Source organism: Drosophila yakuba, chromosome 2L (genome assembly GCF_016746365.2).
Source record: "Drosophila yakuba strain Tai18E2 chromosome 2L, Prin_Dyak_Tai18E2_2.1, whole genome shotgun sequence".
NCBI lineage: Eukaryota > Metazoa > Arthropoda > Insecta > Diptera > Drosophilidae > Drosophila > Drosophila yakuba.
The window spans coordinates 14,877,613-14,899,024 of NC_052527.2; the positions used below are offsets into that span (position 1 = coordinate 14,877,613).

Sequence of the window (21,412 nt, forward strand, 5' to 3'; positions counted from 1 at the left end):
ACAGAAAATATTTTCGATAAATCAAATCATAGGAATATTAAAATAGAAGTGCAACTTTAATCTTATATTTGGTGAACGGAGTAGCTTATACTTTGGCCAACTTTTCTGTCAGTGTGCAGATCTGCAATATGCATCTCGAACTCATATGCAAGCCAAGGTCGATTTCAGTTCCGTTCAACTGCAGCAGCAGCATCGACAACAGCAGATTGCAGTTTATGGGAAAGAGTTTAGCCGGCCAAGATTTATTGGCATGTTATTCTAATTGCTATTTATTAGCGGTGGGAGACGGCAGAGCAGCTGCCTCGCTGTCTGACAGTCAGTCATTCAGTTAGTCATTCCATTCAATCGTTCATGCAGCCATTCTCAAGTTGGCAGGCCGTCAAGTGTGCAAATTAGTTTGTTTGGTTTGGTTTTCATGCATGTGCTTAACCCACTAGTACGCTGTGTGCTCAGAATTGATCACCATTAGGAAATTACTGCATATTTGCACAATGTCAAAAATAAATATTTTAATGCTGGCAAAGGGCTTGGTAAGCTAGATAGAATAAATTTACAAATAAAAAAAAACTTTTTTATAATATTTTTTAGTTTATGTTTGTCTGAGTTTGGTATCATTAATAAGCAATTAACACCTCTGAAATCGAATTTGTAATGTTGTAAATCTCCATCATTAACACACAATTAACAGCTACATAAATTCGTAACAACTCCTTCGGGGGCTATGGCATCGTGATCGATTCGCTTAGGGGTGATCGATCGTTGTTTCTGCCCGACCCAGACTGCATACTCATTAGTTCTAGATTACAGATCTCTCGCCTATTCATCCGCATCACCCACAGCCTCACCGGCAATTCATTTCCACTTCCAACCCATTGCGATCCGATTGGTACGCCCACAGTCGAATCGAACGACTGCAATCCGCCGAGAACTTAATCGATAGACGCCATTCCTATCATCCGTTAATTGCGACTAATGAATTTGCTTACGTGTAGACGATTTTCAGTTAATATTCTAATTTGCTTTCCTCACCCCAGCCTCCCCCGCGCGCCGCAATTAGTTTCGAAAGGAAATTACAAACGACTACGCACACTGTGGGCGTAGAGCGGAAAAATCGAAGCCACTAAACGAAATGGTTTCGAATCACTTTGGAGCTGCACAGAGATGTGTAAGAAGAGAACGGGCCAGGTCGTAAAATGTTGGATGCTTATTTTTATAGCGGATTCTCTCGGCTATCAAAATGCCATAAAGCGAGTCTGGGTCTCTAAGCCTGACCGCAAATCGCGGCTATTACCGCTAGAGAAACTAAATTAATATGCAGCATTTCGTGTAATTCGCCCACCAAGCCAAAACACTTCCTTAATAAAGCCCAGGGAGACCGACCGACCGCCAGGCCAGCTAATGCGTGCATAATTTTTAATAAATATTTTTCAAGATCCCCAGCTGCAGCAGCTGGGTTGGCAACTAAGGCCGTTGCCAGACTGCCTGCGGAGGCAGGCCGAAAATGCTTCCTGGTTTAATTAATAAAGCCCCTGAGAGAAGGCACCGTCCAAGTGCAAGTACGAGTCCGACTCCTGGCCAACTTGTCAATCAACAACATTCTTATTTTCCTTTAAAAACGGTGGCCAGAGCCATGACCGTGATGATTGTGATTATCAATTTCATTATCAGGCCCAGGCTGGAGATCAACCCGAGGCAAACACTTCCGTTTTAGAAGGGGGGCCCCATGTATACGACTAGCAGGTCCATTGAACTCCCCCCAAGGCGCGCCTCTCCCCAAACTCAACTCAATGCCTCCTCACGCAAAAGTCGTCATTATGAAAATATTTCCCCGCGTCCCAGCATCTCCAGCAAAAAGCTTATCGGCTGCTGCTCAGCCAGAGCTTATGTTGCCCACGTGTCCGTCTGTCCAATGTCTTTGGAGCAGGTTTTCCTTTCTGGAAATTATGCACTTTGTATGCAGAAAAGTTGGCGAGGCGATAAAAATCTGCATAATTCCAAGCCGTAAGTTTATTGCCGTTTCCTAGCATTCGGGCGCAAGGGAAAAAGATGCTCGACGGGCGGCAGAGAAAGATAGCTGAAGAAAAAGGAGCCCCCTCTGCTCTGGCCCTTTCATAATCGTAATCAATATTAAGTTATATGATAAATTATCGGATACCAAATTGCACCATTTAACTTGTCAAAGGAAATTATCGGAATTATGCTAAAAAGGGTTTCAGCGCGGCAGACGCGGTGAAATTACTTTCGGAACTCCAGATGCTTAACTTAACTGTCGATTTGTCTTAAGGCTCATAAGACCGTTCGGGGTATTCGGCCAATCTGAGAGCCACGTTGAACCAGTTATGGCAAGCAAATTGATTTGTTTACCAGTGATTATAATATGCGGCCCTTGTGCTGTATCCATGCTTTTATGTCAATAATATCAGCTACTTTGTGCGAGAATACTAGGTCTCAACTTGCTTCTCAAGTAAAGAGAAATGATTCATTTTCCATTTAATTAACTTGGATATCTAATCAAAATACTTTAGAAAATCATGTCTAGCACAACACCTTAAGGCCTCACAATCAAGTTCAGGTGCATGCCCAACGGACCCAAGGCAAAAGTCATACTAAAAGTGCCCATGCAAAATATCGAGACAATAAGAAATCGACTGCACCTGCACTGTTGGTGGGGTCGGAAATCTGGCGAGTTGGTTTCTGGGACTGCCGAGGACGTAATTGCCACACTGGAGCAACATTATGGATACATTGTGGCGGCAGGAAAGGGAGCAGGCACTGCCATAGCGGCAGCAACAGCGGTTCTTTGTGGGTAACCCAGAGCCCAGAGCTGTGGATCTGCTGGAGGCCAGGAAAGGAAAACCACTTGATGACTGCTCAACGGAGATTAAGAACTGATGGCCGATGGAGATATTTCCCAAGAAGTCGGGAAAGTTAGACAACATGATACACAGGACTTAAGTGAAATGGAAATTTAGTGGCGAATTGCCACTGCCATAATGGGATAGGTTTTACGAAGCAAGATTATTGCCTTCATTTAAATAAAAGCCCTAGTTTTAAATCCCAGTTATAAGCCATGTGTGAATATTGTATGCAGAACCTTGTTATCTATCAAATTTAACAGTAATTTGAAATTTGTGGGCCAGCCAAAGTTCTGTGAATTTTGTTCATTAATTCCATCACATATATGTACACATTCGCCAAAAGAAAGTCTCCGCCAAAGAGTGGCTAGTTTGCTTAAATTTATTTCCTTCCCGTTCCAGCACCACAATTAGCCCCGCCCTCGATTCCGAGACACTTGATGCTTGCCTTTCCCGATCGTTGGATCGTTGGATCTGAGTGCTTTTCCAGTGCTAGCACGACACAGCTCATGGCAGAAAACAACATCCGGTTTGTGAGCGCTGGAGATTGCGACTGCTTCTGCACAAATGTTAATTAAATACCTGTCCATCTATTAAAAAACATACGTAAATTTATGTTGTTAACAAGGAAGTGCGCTCTGCGCATGCGCACACTTTTATTATTATCATCAGCATCGCTGTCTTTTGCCAGAGTTTGTCGGAGTCGGAGTTTGGCCGTCGCTCAGCACAAATCAGAGGAGGCAGCGTGGCCAGTGGCCACCACTTGGCCATTACTCCCCCCTCCGCCAAAATGCCCGCCAAACCACCTGTAACTGTTTGCAGCCATTTGCATATGTCGCCGAACGTTTGCGTTGCGGTTTTAACGATGCGCTGCTGTCGCCACGTCGCTACGTCATTCGCTAATTGGTCGAGATACGAATCGCCACGAGAGAGTGAAGTGACGACGTCAAAGCCCCCAGTCCATAAGCCAGTCCAAGGCAAAGCCAAGTCCACGTCCAAGACCAAGTCCAAGTCTAAGCCCAGGAAGAGGATGAGGATGTGGAAGAGGCGTTGCCGGTGTTGGTCACCAGCTGATGCAACTGCGGGTGCTGCTAGCGGAACATGCACTGCAACCAAAGTCCAGTGAAAACTGTATGCCAGGTCTAGCACACATTTACCAAACTAAGTATAAACATTTGCTTCAGGTTGCCATATTGTTTTATGCTTTTTATCCAATTATTATCCAATTATTAGCAATGTATGTAAGAAATGAAACAAACCAGCGACTATGAGGCTATATTAAATTGATTTTTTCAAGTGTATCAAGTGCCAAACTGTCATCATTACCTTACCGCACCCGCCCCGTGTCACCTACCTTTCTCTTGGCCAACAACCAGCGGCACTTTCTTTGCCAACCGTCCAAAAACAAATCGGTGGCCGTGGTGCGTCGCCTCTGTCCCGCCAGATGCTGTCAAATATTTGCTCAAGTGTTTCTGCTTTTCACACCACCCCGTCAAAGCCACCAAGTCGCCACCCATGACCAGCGTACTCCCCCTACCTACCTCCAGCCCCCACCCAAGCTGGGTGGACAAGGCTGGCAATTTGCTTTATGGGATTTACTTGTAGTGAGGATAGGTGGTTTGGCATTTTTGGGAAAGTGGACATCGGAAATTTGGTTAGCCTTAATGCATTCAAGGTGTGATTTTTCTGTTCGTGTGCCCCCAAACAAACTGGTTCGCCAAGTGTGGAACTCTTGGGATGGGGATCTCTCTAAGTCAGTTAGTCGGAGAGCCATGGAAATGAGGTGCTACACTTGCAGCGGTCATTAGGTTCACCATGTATTAGCTATGAATCTATTTCCGCCTTTAAATGGGTCCCACCTTCTGCTAAACAAACAAAGTAAGAAGTAATAGGTATTTTCAAACAAATTTCTAAAAGAACTAGTCTTTTAGACTTAGGGTATCTGTTTTGTTTGGTCCACGTTTAATTTAATTCAATTTATAACATCATTTAGTGGCATTATAAAGAACAAATCTCTTTGTCATTTTTAAAGACGCGCACATATATTTTAAAATTATTTTAATCGTTAGAACTCACCTTTGTTCTGTACAATGGATTGCTAAAGTCCCAATCTGGCGCCACAAACAGATATCCGCATTTGGAGACCTTTCGCGATGCCTACAGATGATGAAATAGAAAAAATGGTTATGTTAATATTTTTGGTAAACAAAAGTGTCATATAAGACTAATAAACACATTTCAATGCTGATTGGTTTTGGAATACAAATTATATAATTTTGGCTTGAATGTCTGGTGAGTTATGAAAATAATTTCTGGCTATTTGCTAATAAATGATCAATAAATTACGAAAACTATTTAATCTTTATTAGCAAAACAAATTTATTCGGAAATATCATTGGCGAAAAATAATCGAAAAAGAAAAGGAACAGAGTTATCAAATCCCGCTTATCTCCCAACCGTAAAGAAAACAAAATTTATATGTATTTTTAATTAAAAAAACGCCAAATTTTCGTAGCCTCCTTTTGTGATTGGCTTTAACGTTGTCTGCTTATCGCGCACGTGTTACGTTGCCCACCTTGCCGCAACCAGGTATCTGCAGAAATGTATATCGTTTTTACACCAACTATTCGTCTAAGCCATGACTAATGTTAATGACGTGCGCCAATTTAACTGTCCGCGTGGTATTTTTGGATTTTTGCTTTTTTTCTTTTTGAGGGGTTAAAGCAAATAAAATAAATTACAAGTAGAAACTACCACGAAAACCAGACCACTTGGCTGCCACACATTGGTGGGGTTCCAGGGGGTCTTGGCCTTTGCACACCTCTGGTCTAGAGCAGGCGAACAATAAGCGACAATTGGGCCGCATTTAAAGTGGATTTCAGTCGTTAGTCGCGCCCGCCATTAGGCTGCTGTCGGCCTCTTGTTTGGGATTGTTTTGGTCTGGTTTGGGTGGGTGTATACTTATACTTGTGTACATATATATACTATTCTCGATTTGACAAAGCTGCAAATGAGAGTGCCAAATGGGGGATAGCACAATGCTCCCTCCAATTGAACCCAGCTGAACTGGCGTTTAATTTGAGGTAACTGTGACGGTGGCTTAAGGTCGCCAATCAGCTTCTAATTAAAGAAAGTGAGACAATCTTTCAATGAAAGCAATAAGTTAAAGAAACATATATGCTCATACTTATTGTTCAAAATATTATGTGATTGTGAAATTCTAAAAACTAAGAAAATATTTTCTATATTTCATTTATATTTTGTTTTTAGAATCCGTTTATATTAAGTAAACTCTTTATAGGCCACATTGTTTTAAATTTGTAGTTAACCAAGGTTTAACAAAGCAAAAATTACATATTGAACGCAACCTATAAAAATAAAAAATACTTTAAATCAACCTTTTTAAGGCCTTAAATTTTCTATTCCCACACAACATACTTTTGAATACGCTCACCAATTAAGTCACCTTTTGCCATTGGCCAAACGACTTTAAGTATCGCCTAGGACTCGATCCCGACCGACCCCGATCATGTCTTGTAAGCTGACACCATAAAATGTTTACAAAACAATAAAATAACAAAAACGAATACGAAAATCAAAGCCCAAAAACGAAATGTGTAATACGGTAGTTCCCGGCCACTCACTCGCCTCCAAAACTATCCAACAACTTAACAAAGTTGGTCAAAAGAGAAAAAATGCCTCCCACTCCTCTGCCACGGAGGTCTAATCGAGGTACTCTATATACATTTTTCTTTTTTTGGGGTCTCCGGCTGTCTGGTTTGCAATTACGCTGGCTAATTTTATTTATCTGGCTTGGATTTTTTCCTTGCATTTTATGATATTCTCTGTGGTTGGTGCTGTTGTTGGCGGTGGTGCTGTGGTGGGTCGTTTAAATGCGCCATTAACATTGATTTATGTGAAAAGTCGCACGTTTGTATTCAAATAACTGGGGGAGAGAGACTGAGTGAGAGACTTGCAACCGTTGCTGCAACAGTAGCTGCAATTGCAATCGCAAGTTGCAGTTGCAGTTGCAGTTGAAGTTGCAGTTTGCAGCTGCTGTCAGGCTTTCATCAGGCTAAGTCAGTCGACACGTTTTCCACATAAATTTCAATGGGTCCGAAAAGTTAAGTGACAGAAATAGGTTCAGGTTTAGTAGGTAGGTAGCACCTTCTAAGCAACGACCCGTTTTTCGATCGGGGGCTCACACGATCACCAAATTGCGATCTACTTTTGTCACATTACGGCCACCGCTAAACTGTGCGACGTGTGGGGACTCCGATGGATCCGCTGGAAAAGGGGTTTTTAAAAAAAATACCGTTGGCTACTCGTAATACCCGACCACGTAGTCCACAAAACTGACTCCACTGGCACTGGCAGACATTCGGATATTCAGCCATTCAAACATAAATTATCAATGCCAGCCTGGTTGCTGTTTTGCTTGTTTGAAAAATAAATAAAAAATTTACGAAAACTACAGGCGAAAAAAATGGACAAAATTCGTGACTAAATGAGTCACAATTGTCTTCTAAATTGTGCGAACTGTTTTCCATTTTCGGTGTCCCCAAAAAAATTGATCAAACATAAGAAAATTGTTTTGCTTGGTTTATATGGATGCCAGTATACTCTCAGTAAACAGTTTTAATAATTGTTTGGCAGTTCATACGAGTAGTTGTGGGAAAACAGTTGCTGCTCATAAGGTCAATCATGCACTACGATTAAGATTGTTGGTTCAGCTTTGGAAATAAAACATTGGAAACTAAACTGGCAGTAAGTTATGTAAGCTAAAAAAACAATAAGACTACAGGATCAGAAGAAGATGAGCTGTGATATGTTTCGCCAAAATTAAGAACGGAATATGCTAATTGTATTGCTCTGTGAATTAATGTGTTATATTTTTAAGTTGTGGCTACCTGCTTCTTAGTAATTTCTTGGCTTTGAGACTGAGAAGCCAACTTTAAAGCCCTAACCCAACCCAACTTCTGGTTTAAGGGTATTTCAAATGAAAACCAAGCCACCAAGCCATGCTGAATATTTATGCATCGCGCATGTCGCTGCTGACACACAAATGGGAGATTTTCAAATGAAATGGGGCACACTGCGGGGAGCGAGGGGGCTTTTGGGGCTGCGCGTGCAGAATTTTGAGTGAGCCGCTGGAATGGTGGGCGTGGCAACGCCCCCAGGCGCTGGCTAATGAAGCAAAGTGCGCCGTGCAAATGTGGACCGACTCAGACAGAAATAAAACCACGGCCCAACTGATTGATCGCTCCGAGTGAGTAACTCAGCCACAAATACGAATGCTAATGACAAATCAAAAGGTTGTGACTGTTGAGAATCGCGTATGTGTTCGGCTTCAAGGTAATTTACCTTGTTCCCAAAAAACTTTTAATTGAATACCATTACAAATCTAATAGATTTATCAACCTATCAACCTATGTTGGAGCACTTCTAAGCAAACTACATTTTCGAAAAGGTTTTTTTATATAGAACCTGTAATAGTTATAATATTTTGAGCTTAAGATTATTATTAAAGCAGTAATATATTGTATTATATTCAATATTATGGTTATGTAAATATGTGTGATGTGTTTTGAAACCCAAAGAGATATGCAAAACGAAATGCGAAACTCAATAAATTCCAGTAAAACTCAAAAACTGATTTATAAAGGAATCACACACAGAAAACACTCGATATGAAGTCATGCAAACACAATTATGTATGAGAGACACAGGTAAGAAAACTATAGGCGATCGGGGGATCTTAGATCATACTTATCCGCAGTAAATGCAGTCTTATACTTACTGGTTCTGCCAGATTCGACGAGGTTCGCTATTGCGCAAGCGTGCAAGATACGAATAGAGAATGCATTCGGTTAGTTGGTGAATTAAATAGTTATAGAAAAAGAGAAGGGGTGAAGAAGAACGAAATGACTCAATTAGCAGCGGGGAAGATGCCGCAGATGAGAGGCTGATGCATTTTGACATTTAGCCACATTTAAGATGACATTCAAGCCGCTCGAGATGAGGCCGAGCCCCAGCTTACCCACAGATGAAGCGGCAGCCAAATGAATTTAAATAGCATGAGACCGAGTTGTTTTCGATTTAATTTGATAAGAAGTCCGTAGTCGTCGCATACTTATGACTGTGAAATGTCAAATCAAAAGTCACGTTTTTCACTCACCGCCATGCTAGCTGATTTATTGGCAGCAGTCGGGGCTATTAACTGAATCGTACCGCTGGCCATAAATCGGCTGCCGGCTGAGCTCCACTTGCAGAGTTGTGGAAAATTTCACTTTTGCTGCCGCAGCGGCTAATAAGCCAAAAACCGATTGACAAATAAACAATTTGTGGCATCCCCTCCACATATCACATACATCTATCTGCACATCCATACATATGTATACGAGTATATACCGTGTTTAGTTAGTGAGCCGCACGCACACGTGGATCATATCCAAGTCCAAGTCAAAGTCAAACCAAGTCAAGTCCCAAACCCGCTTCGACTGCGAGTTGGAGTGGAAAGTTGTTTGCAGCTTCAATCTCTTGAATCTCGTCGAATCTCTTGGGCTTTTAACTCAATTTCAGCCTGCTTTAGCTGCTTTAGCTGCCTAGCTTTGTTTGTTTATTTATTTTTGTTTATTTATACATGTGTATTTTCAATCTTGCCATTGCAGTTGTTGTTTCGCTTCGAGTTTCTAAGTTGCGGCTTAATAGGCAAGCCACAACAACCAACATCCTCAACCACAACAACAACAACCGACTAAATCATCATTAGCCACATCCATCCAGTTGGCAAAGAGATGGCAACAGGTTTTTCAAACATCCCCTCCATGCTACAAACAGTTTTAGCTGAAGTTATCGAATAGTATTTTCAATTTGATTTCCCATTCAATGAAGCCATTAAATACAAACATTAAAACACGCGCACACTACAAATAATTCATTATTAGAAGTAACATGATTAATGTTCTTTGATTAAAAAATACAAAAAAAGGCCGTAAAGAAATAATTTGTTTTTGTTTTTGCAGCTGTTGAACATCATCTCATGCTGCCTTTTAAAAATTGCGAAATCTTTAATTAGCATTTTGGAATTTTCAATCATTTCTGTAGAACTCTAACACGATGCTAATTAAGCGAATTCCATGAAAATAATACGTAAACGAAAATAAAATATTCACAAAAACCACTGGATAATCCCCGAAGTTAAACTTAAAAAAATAAAAATTTCCCAATAAAACGATTCCACAGAAAGCGAAACCAATGCGGCATTTTTGGAATTTCTTTGGCGTAATACTTATGTATGGGACATGAAAATTACAGGCCATCAATTCTTATAATTGAACCATCAAATTGTAAAGTGGATGAAGTCCAGCGAAGTCTGGGCTTTTGTCATACAGTTCATACCTTCAGTAAAGTGGGCCAACAATCGAGAAAAGCAAGATTGAGTGAGACAATTGGAATTACTTGACTGGCCATCAATGAATGAAAACAATTTTTACCAGAAACAGTCTTTTTTCCGGTTATAAATCGTATCAATCAATCGATGGGGAGGTTCCGGAGGAGCATAATTAATGTGTGAGAACAACTTTCTTCGCTGACCATGAATCGAAGCGCCTCAGTGATTCGGAGTCCGCCACAGACTGCGTCTGAAATAAAAATGAAAGTGGTCCTCGATTTGTTGGCCAAAGGGCCGTCGCCGATCTTAGGCCCGATTAAGTCAATGACGGCTAATCTCTTCTCATTCATAACATATATATACGTATGTACACATATGCCTTTACACACCATGCATGAAAGCGTCTCCGACATGAAATATGATTAATAAGTTTCGCACGATTATTAAGTCCCCCAGACCCTGATCAAAAAGCAAGAGGCAACGAGCTGGGAGAAGAAAGTGGTTTGCGATCAGCCGAGACACAGGTTGATTGACTTCAAGAGGGTTGGGACAAGGGTTAATGCCATCAGCACATTTATACACATTTCTGTGGGTAAGCTTTACTAGTATCGGCGTAGTTTAAAAATAAACAAGATGGGAAAATATGCAATTTATACAGTTTACTGTGTAAAAATCTCTTTAGAATATAAAGTTTATATACATACAACATAATTGAATAGGAAACCATTAACCATAATAAACCATCAGCAAAATAGGAATATTATTTATATTATTATATTTATCATATTTATTATTATAGTTATAAATATGAAAAATATTATTTATTTTTATTATTATGAATACCGAACTTCTAAAGCAACTTTGACAACTTATTCAAGGGTATGGAAAATCGAAAGTACGAAAGAAATCGAAAGCGAAACTGCGCAACACAAACGAAACTTGCACAGAAACCGAGAGGCCGAACATCAAGTGCAACAAACCGATGAACCGTCGAGCTGAGAAGGGGCAGATCCTCGGCGGAAGGGGGTCCCAGTGGCGTGGAGTGCAGAGGGGTGCAGAGGGGTCCGAGTGGCAAGTGCATGGCACGGCATGGCATGAAAATATGGTGTGCTATGGCACTGGGTAGCAAGTGTGACTGACCAGCAGCTGAGAGGCAACTGCAGTGGAAATGAAAGCGAATGTCGTCGCTTTAGCGGTTGTGTGTCGACGGTTTAGTGCACCGCAGAAAATAAATCGAAATTTTGTAAAAAAGCATTGCAATTTCAGTCATATTAACTGTGTGAGGAAGATAAATTTACCCTATCTGTTCTGTGTATGCAATTAGATTCGATAACAACAGGAATGAAAACTATGTATACAAATATGCGTTTCAATTTGGATTTTGTAATTTTTCTCAGTGCAATCGCTCGATCATCGCCTGCGGTGCGCGGTCGCGCTTCAAGCTCCATTTACGAAAAAAAGCGGATCGAAGCGAGGGCCAAAGAGATACAGCCGTCGCACAGGGGACACTGAGGAGAGGGAAGGCAGACAGTATGTCTGTTTGTCCGCGAACCGATCCGATCCGATCCGGAACCGCTGGCAGCGATCGAATCCGATTCGAGGCGAGTCAACGTATCCCCAACATCCGACCAGTTCTGCATTGCATGCCAAGAATTTCGACTGCACCGCCTGCATCAACTGCATCGCGCAGCTAGAGTGGGAAAGTTTGGGGCCCAGCAACAACATTGTTGCAGTCCCATCGGCGGCATCAGAGTTATTAACATAACATAATATTGACTTGGATGGGCGTTCGTGTGCATTGTGTAATATTTAAGAAAGACAAAAATATTGGAAATTTCGATTTCCTACACCTTTCGTCTTTCGTCTTTCTTTTTCCAGTTTCACTTTCGTTGCCCGCTCTGTGGGAAGTGCATGTGTGCATCATGCTGAGCGCGAATGGCATCGCATTGGATGAGATCACCTGCATGGGTGACATCGTTTAGGACCGATAATTAGTCTCCATTATGAGTGGAGAAATTGACTAAAAAACTTAATAAAGAAAAATATATAGGGATAGGATTGCTTATAAGTTTTCTCTTCTTTTTATTCTTCTTCACATATAATTAGCTCTATTAGCTATCTATATTATCTGATTGCCAGGAACCCAGCTCTTTCCCTTTTGAAAAACAAACATAACATATATTTATGACAATCAATCCCCCTTCAGGTCTTTTTGTAATGGATCTAATTGCGCTTTCCGTCGATTTACGCATTATGGCAACCACAATTAAGGAATAACCGCAAATTCACATTACAAACCCATAAGGCAACAATAAAAGTCAAGATTACAATTGCTCAAAAGGAAACCTCGACCCGACCAGACCAAACTAATTAAAACGCCAGGGGTAAACCGTAAAAGCCAAGTCAAACAAGTCATAATGAAGTAAATAAAATAAATGCTATAAAAATCTAGTCATTCATGCGGTGGCCACACACTAAGGCGGAAAACGCAATCCTTTTACTTTTCTGATGCACCGTTGTCTAGGAAATTACAATAGAAAAACTGTCAGAAATTGATTTCCAAATAGGAAAACAACGCACGGGGCAGCCACGAGAAAACAAAAAATTACAAAACAATAGTTTAAAGGCAACATTTCACTTTCAATGGACCGCGTTGAGATGGCTGAGGAGGTTGAGGAGGTGAAGAAGGGCTAGGTGAAGGCTTTTATTGGTAGCTTCATCATCTTTCGCATCTGGATTTGGAGAGACTACTGCGTGGATGGATGTGGATGCTGCTGCTTGGTGGTTCCCTCTTCATTTGAAAGCCCGGCATTTGAAATCGACGTCCGATGGTGGAAAATCGTGCACATGAATTTCAGTAAGTAAAAGTAAAAATCACCTTCAACGTTTTCGGCTTCTTGTGCGCCGCAGCAGCAGCATATGTTTGCATTTGATTGTGTTTCTTTTTTTCAGCTGTACGAGTATGTATTTCTTCTTTTTATTTCGTATTTTTATTTTTATTGCCGCACATGAGTTTGCAAGTTGCCGGGGACTCAAACCCAAACTCAACTCCACTCTTTTCGACTTTTGGGCGATAGACATCGCACATACACTCGCTCGCACAGGTCGTGTCTGGCAATCTGACTTCACGTTGGCAGTTCGACGAAGGGGCAGACGGTATTACAATTCATTTAGAAATGCATTTAAAAATACATAAAATACCCTCGGCGGGGAGTGCGGAGTCAGTGGTGGCAAATGAAAATGAAAGCGAAAAGAATGCCGAAATGAAATGGAAAGTTTTCGCCAAGTTTTCGCAGTGTGATCTGTGCTGTGAACTGTATGCATCATATGTGCAGAAAAACTGGAGAGACTTTTGCGTAATAGCCTTTATGAATTATTTTTAAAAACAAAATTTAACATTAAATGAACAATAATTAAATTAAAAGCAAAGTACTTGACGTTCTTGAATTTGTTAATAAAACAAAATAATATTTATGTTATTACTTGACTTATTCTATCAAGGGCAGCTTATTACTGATCTAAATTGTGTTAAATAATAACTGTGCAGCATTTCTTAAACAATTCAAAAAAAACACCATGAGTACATGTTTCGAAATTTCAACAAGTTATATCAAATCGAAGCTAAAGACCTGGCACAGCAATTTAATCTCTCGCCAAAACGCCGCTAACAGATTTCCCAACTTTTCAAAATATATGCAATTACATGCAATTGCAGTGTGGCCAGCTTATTTAGTTATGCACAGGACAATCAAGATTTCCCCAACACTTGCCGCTGGTTACATTCCCAATCAACAGCAATCATCGTTATTTATGAGAGTTGCACAACGATGATCTGTAAGAAAACATGGAAAAAATGCAAGACCCAAAATAAAGGGGACCAGAAGGACCACCTGGATTGATTGTCTTTGGGTATCCCAAATTAATCATCTGTCCGATTTCAAGGAAAGTCCGCGATGAAGGGCATTTTGGGAAGGAGGGGGCTGACAGATGACCAACAGCAAATGATTCGTCGTCGTGCCCTTGTGTGTCAAATTCATCATTAAATGTCAACGCTTCGGGGGACCTCATGCGAAACTCTCGCCAGAAAAGCAAAAAGCCAAACCAAACCAAACCAATCCAAGATCGAACTGAGGGGGTAAATCGGAGAAGGTGCAGCCAAAAAGGTTAACAACTCGATGCCAATTGAGTAACTTAACAAGGAGAGCCACAGGGCGCTTAAACGGAGCAAAACAAAGGCGGAAAACTTGACAGGGCTAGGATAAATAGTAGGAGTTCGATTTGCGGTTACTCTGCACTGAATAATATTTTATGCAAGTTAATGGCGTGAATATCATTGAATATCAAATAAAACATAAATGAGCAAATCCTTTTTGGATATTTTTTAATTTACATCTTTCATCTTAGAAGAGTAATTAGTACTGGATAATTTTATAATAAGTAACTCCTTAAAAATAAAATGTTGAGTTTTGCCAGTTCCTTTGTCTATATGTATTAAGTTCACCTGCAAGTCATTAAGCCCTTATCAATCTCCTAGCCTTGACAACAATATTCCGCTTCCTTACATACTGTTTCCTTGAAGATATACTCCTATAAATATAAATATAAAACAGGCCCATAACAAGGCGTCTTGCAACGCGAGAAAACTTGCAGCAGGGGAAAAAACGAAATAATTGCGCGACTGCATAAATTTTCGCAGGCCAAAAGACGGCCAGACAGACCGACTTACAGCTACTTTCGTTTTTAATTTAAAAAAAAATAAAAACAACAACAAAAAGTTCGGTACTGAAGGAGGAAAAGCGCTTTGCGGTTGTGTGTATATATTCAAGAGATCGTTGATCGTCGATCGCCGTCAAATGGCAACGAACCTTCGACAGACCGCAGCCAAGTTTTGCCTTTGCACATAAATTTCGTGTGGCCATCGCAACTGGCGGGGAAAAGTGAGGAAAACGAAGAAAAACGGAGGAAAACTGAGGGAAAAGGGGCAGTATAGGGTACGGTACTGCCGATGAAGATCGATGATTGTCATCGTCATCGGCTGCTTTGCCGCTTGTTGCCGCTGCTGCTGTTGACACTAAGTGAAAGTGAACTTGATGGGGCCACGTCATGATCGCCGTCATTCATGATCGACTCCGTTTGATCTTAGGTTTCCTTTTTGGCCACAGCAGCTCTGCATTTTCCCATTTTTCCCCCCATTCATCCAATTAGAAATGTTTGACATTTAACATTGTTCCGGGATACGCAATATGCGGCGGACAGCTCGCAACTGGGCGGCTTAGATGAAATCCAATGCTTTTCGCAATTTGAATGGAATTTTCTCTGTATTTTCCTCATGTGTGCTTATGTGTGTGTCCGCTGTCCATTGCCAGCAATTTGCGTTCGATTTTGGCCAAGAAAAAAGGTGAAAAGTGAAATATGACAAGGGGTGGTGGTGAGGGGAGTGTAATGTCTTATCTGCAGCTGCAACTCAATTTCTGGTTGTATTCAAACCCTCCTTTTTCCTCCAAATCGATGCTGTATTTTACAATTTGGTTTCTTTTTTAGTTTTCGGCCAGTTTTGATTGCACTTGGGGAGATTAGATAAGCAAATGTTAAGTTATGCGATCGTAAACTTAAGCTGCGGGTTTTCCTTTTTTCTCTCCTATGTGGTTGTGGATAGTAAACCATAAAAAATCGCCGTAAACGGCTTAGAGGGAAAAATGTTCGAGAAAATGATGCAGCCTAAATAAGCCATTAGTGAAATATATTTCGAGCTTAGCTTGGGTGATAGGAAGAGAAAAATCTTTATTGGCATTTCGTGCAAAAAAGTGATTATAATAATCTAGTTTACTATAAAACCAACTAGGTATGAAAATATTTATTTAACTTAGCTTTGAAAAATCCTTGACAAAACGTTAAAATCTAAAAGATGTTATAATAAGATATTTTATAATCACCCATTAAATGACCTCTAACTTATATTAAGAAACTGCCACAACGTTTTTTAAACCCTTACCAAACAAGAATTTTATCTCAAATTTTTAATTATCAACAAGCTTACGTATGTTTTTCATTTTTGACCGACATAGATTACCATTGGAAATGGCTTTATCGCTCGGGAGTTTTGGTTGTGTGTGCTTACCTGCAATGAGATAAAGAACAAGGTAGAAAAATTAGTACGGTTTGGCTCAGGTACGATAAATACAACGTTTTGTGCGGAACCACAGCCAACAATCATTGAGCAGTGCATTGAGGGAAAAACTAGCACAAATGTCTTTATTCGAGGCAGTATTCAGCAAAACAATGAACACACACAAACCAAAAAGGTTGGGCTATCTTATATGGTTTTGGGGCCGATCCGGACTCCGTGCGGTTGTTGTAATTACAAAATTGGTTCGGCAAGCGGTAGAGAGAGTTTCCCGGTTACCCCGCTCAACCCGCTCAACCCGCCGGCCATTCTGATGATTTTTATGAATGAAAACAGAGGCCAGAAACGGTGTTCGGTGTTTGCCTGTATATGGATAGGCAATGCACGGCTCTACTCGTCTATTCCTATATAGACTTTGGCCGGTTTCACATTTCATTCAGTGGAAAATCAGTTGCTCAATTAGCGAGAATCGGAAAAGTGGGACATAACCGCGTCGGCGTTGCAACTTCCTTTTTGCCTTTTTTCACTCCTCCACCTTATTGTCACATTATTGTTAAGGCAGAGAAACCAGCAAACCAGCGAAACAAACAACCAGCAAGCGAACCAAATTCAAAAGAAGAAGTCACTTAAGTGCCAACGTAAAAACGTTTAAATGCCATTGCGCATACGCCACGTTGTACGGCCGAGTTAGGAGAAGAGGTCGTCAGTTGCTAAGCTATTTAACATAATTTGGTCATGCCATTGCAAGCGTTATTACTTTTACGGCAAGGTCTGTATATCTTGCAGAGCTTTTAGCTCACTGGTAAAAGATTTTCTGGTTTGCATTTGAGATATTGCAAATATTTAGTGATTAAGGTGGGTGGTGAGAAAAAATTAATTTTAATTGCCACATACATAGACAACATTAAGTTTATGTGTTCATAAACTTATCCAACATATTGTGTAATTTTTAACTTTAAGAATCTTTAGACTTAATGCTCGATAAAAAATTTAGTAAGACATAAACATGATTTAATTCGATAATGACTGTAGCTATATACATAGGTATAACTTAAAATGATTTAAGCAACAGCTGTTCTCTAAAGTGAAGTTTAACTGTACAAAGCAACGAAAACAAGATATATAATGACTTCTTTAGCTTAGCTAGGGCATTCCTCATTCTAAGTTGGAGTTTACTACCCCTTTTCGCGAGAATGCCAATTGGGACTTCAGGCCTCAATTCACTTCGCTATGTGACACAGATGGGTTAGGAGTGTGTCTCATTGTTGCCTAGGCAGTGCTGTTTTTTCGGAAAGTTTGTGTGTCAGGGGGACAGCGTGTAATAAAACGCAACTGCTGCAGTTTTTACAGTGTTACTTTTATGGACTTTTGGTTTTTGGCTTGAGTCGATGCAATAAAGCCCACGTCGACGTCCAGTTACATAAAGGCCAAGCTTACTTTGCTATGGTTTTTGAGTGTCGAATGCATCGGGCCGAAGAGAAATAAAATTTTGGAATGTGGGCGAAGTGGACTTATACTTTCGCTGTTATTTACGACCCCTTACTAATTTTCGAATCTTCGATGCCATAAAGATTAGAGGGAGACGGACACCGAAGGCTTGGGAGCTGGTCAAGTACCGCTAGAATGAAGTTTGCGCGCGCCAAAACAATTCCAAACCGACAAGAAGAATCGCAAAAAGGAGCCAAGACGATGGGGCCAGGCAACAAATTCGCATGACTTCCGTCATTGACATACAACATGACAGTTGATTTCTGTATTTGATATCCCAGTGAATTTACCACTGTCTCGTGTGTGAGTATGTCCCGGCAAAAGACACCAAAAAAATCAACGAAGAACGAGGAATCTCTGGAGGAAAATGTGTGATGAGTGCCAGAAGACCCGGAGTCATCTTCTGACTACGTGCAACGTTAAAAGAACATTTCGCTGAGCCAGCAGCGGCACCACAGACTGTGACTTGGAGACTGGGACTCCGACGCCGACTCCACTACTCCCGGCATCTCGTCTCGGGCACTCTTCTTCGGGAACCGTTAAATGGTACAATATTGAAATTTATTTTTATGCTGATGCTGATGATGATGATGATGATCATTTGGCGTTGGAAGAACCGGTTGCGATGGCCCTGCTCCTGGCCATGCCAATGCTAGTGCCAGTGCCAGTGCGGAATTGCCTGGTTCCAAGGAACGCTGTTTTTGCCGTGTCCCAATGCCAATTGGCCAAATGTCAAAGCAACGCAAATTCATCATCAAGCCAGTGACAGCGCAGACGAAATGGCAGAAAAATACTGGATGAACTTTAAATATGATGGGAACTTAGAAAATTAGGAAGGTGAGAATTTTTAGCACTGACTGGGCGTTGACTTCAATAGAATTATAAAACAAAAATGGGAAATGTATTAATATAAGTATAACGTATTTGATTCTTCAAAAGTAAATGAACATTTGAATACATTATAAATTATTTGTAGTACCTTTTTAGGATTTGTCTTTTTGGTATGAAAGAGATGATATATTTTTTGAGGAATTCCTCATTTATAGAATATTGTAAATATATCTCAAAATATGTAGAGGAGTTTACTATCAAGTTTCGTTTGCCAGGTCAGCAAGTTCTGTGAAAATATGCACATTAGCCCCGTCCTAGTGCAATGTGTCCCACAACCCGCACAGTGGCTGAAAAACATTACCAATCGGGGAGAATTGTTGGTGCTGTTGGCTGGCACTGCGTGCTACTTATCGCCGTCACTTGGCCAGCCAAGAAGTCGAGAGGTGGAGGAAGAAAATTCAAGTATAAATTACCAAACCAAGCTAAGAACCTGCTACCAAGACTTATGACCGTATTTGATATTGCCTAATGGTCTGCAGGCTGCCTCGCCGGTTGGTTTTTCTATTAAATGTTTTTCTCTTTCTGCAGCGGTTTAAGGAGAGAAGCAGCAGCAACTTGGCTACTTTTCAACTAGAAGTAGGAGTTGTTGACTGGAATTGCTCAATTTGTGTGTGCAGTGGCAGCAGCAGCAGCAGCAACAGCAGCAGTCGCACAAACAAAGCCAAACAAGCCAACTTAGATGATGCTGACGTACATTCGGAGCTCGTCCGCCTCACAGACCGGCGTCTTACCAATCGAAGTCTTTTGGCTCGTTGGTGACGGCATTTCCAGCCAACATTGTTGTCCCAAACAAACGGCAACACCAACGTAGCGCGTAAGCAACAACAACCACGGCCTCAACTTGGCAATTGCAAGTTGTATAATTTATTTATTTTTTCTATTTCTCCTCTATTGTATACACTTGTTGAAAATCGGATTCTGCCGTCTAACAATGCAGTTTGCTTCGATTAGAAATAGGGACAAAAATCACTTTTGAAAATTTATTAAGACTCATTTTAAAATACACTTTTTTGTTTATGGTTGTTTTGAAACAATTTTTAATTGTATAATTTATTTAATTTTTTTAATTTACAAAAGGAATGACAAAGTAACACGTTCTGGCTTCTAATAATTTACATAGATTGTAGGATTGATGAGATATTTTGTATAAAAATTTGCTACATATTTGATGTGAGTGTAATTGATTTTCGAGAAACTTGTGTAATTAGTCAGCCGCCTATCTATTCCTACTCGATTCTGCTATTTTTTGTTCGACTGATTTTTAATTTTAAATTGTAAAAAAAACCTGGGGGCTGGGGGCTGCCTGAGCAAAGTGCTGTAGTTGCAGCCGTTGATCGATCCAATGAATTTAAAATGCATTTAACTTGAAATTTAGGTCAAAAGTAGTGGCTGCTATTGAGGCAGTTGCAGTTGCAGTTACTGTCGCAGTAGATGTTGCAGCAGCAGCCAGTAAAGCTGCTGCAGTATCCACTGCACGTTCATCAAGTCTGAAATATTCTTTGCGTGGCATTTGGAACTTGCCAGTTAGAATTGTTTTTGCTGGCAGTTTTGCAGCTAGATGACTGGTTTAAGTTGAGCATCGGATTGGGTAGTGCCGGAAAGTCGGTAAAGCGCGGGAATGCCCTATGCCATCTATTCCACACTCCCCGCTTCGATTCTAATTACGATCTTAGCTGAGTCGAGCTTTTACCCCGTTGCTACCGACAAGTTAGCTCAGGTGGAATTACTTGAAACAAGTTTACACTTGACTACTTGTTGCTAGTGCAATTTGTGGTTTGTAAATATTTATGAGCATAGACTGGCCAATGAATTCAACATGCTGGCATCATAAAATACCATGGAAAACTAAGGCAAACTAATAATTCGCCGACTTTTCAAGTGAAAATCATCTAATTAGACGAATTTCAAGTTCTATTTGTCTTGGCCAAACTTGAATGTAATATATCAAAGCTAATTAGTCGACATCTGGCTTCTGTTGATGCTGATGCTGCTGCTGCTGCATTTACCACGGCTTCTGGCAACTTTCAAACTTTCCATTTTCACACTCGGAAATTAATCAAAAGAAAAATTAAGCACAGACGACTATTATTTATTTTTATTTTTTTGTGTTGCTTTTAGTTTGTTTTGTTTTTGATTCGTTGGAATGCTTTAAATGCATTTGAAAACCATAACAAATATTTTTATTGTAAATTGTTTTGGGCCTTAAATGGGGTGAGTGCCAAGCAGCAAAAAGAGTAATACAATGGGCATTGTGGCCAAGTGGAAAATAAAACAAAAGCCATTGAAACCGAATAATACATAAATAAAAGGGGATAGGATTTTACTACCAAATGAATTAGAGATAAGGCTAGATGAAACGTAATTAGATGTAACTAAATGGTAAGTACACAAGACTAACTAACTAAACTTCTTAACTAATATCTTTAAAAATATTTTAATTTTTGAGCAATTCCAAATTGCTTTTTCCGCTTTTAAACACGTGTAAACCTTGAAAGCAACACCTAGTGTTTTGGAATCTGGCTTTTGGGCCTGGAAGTTGGCCAGTTGTGGCTTATTGCATAGATCACTGCACACATGCATCGGTGGGGCTGTCCCCACCACCTTATGCATCCCACTCTCACCGCCAAACATCGGACATAAGCTAACTGCGGTTTTCACCAG

The 21,412-nt window shown here is 40.5% G+C and overlaps 1 protein-coding gene and 1 long non-coding RNA gene across 4 annotated transcripts in view; one reads left to right on the plus strand and one right to left on the minus strand.

The window, feature by feature from the left end:
• Positions 1 to 21,412, minus strand: part of LOC6528252 (protein outspread) — an 81,204-nt gene that overhangs the window by 32,122 nt on the left and 27,670 nt on the right. For 2 of the 3 annotated variants that reach the window (XM_015198959.3, XM_039371499.2), the window contains exons 2-3: positions 8,656 to 8,682; positions 4,932 to 5,012 (exon numbers count right to left, since the gene is read on the minus strand). In XM_015198959.3, coding sequence (XP_015054445.2) covers positions 4,932 to 5,012; positions 8,656 to 8,682 — 108 coding nt within the window. The remainder of the gene's footprint in view (positions 1 to 4,931; positions 5,013 to 8,655; positions 8,683 to 21,412) is intronic. The other variant, XM_002089269.4, reaches the window with a different exon arrangement.
• Positions 5,007 to 12,983, plus strand: LOC120320810. Its single transcript, XR_005560380.2, has 2 exons — positions 5,007 to 12,050; positions 12,127 to 12,983. It is a non-coding gene; the product is annotated as an uncharacterized LOC120320810 (long non-coding RNA).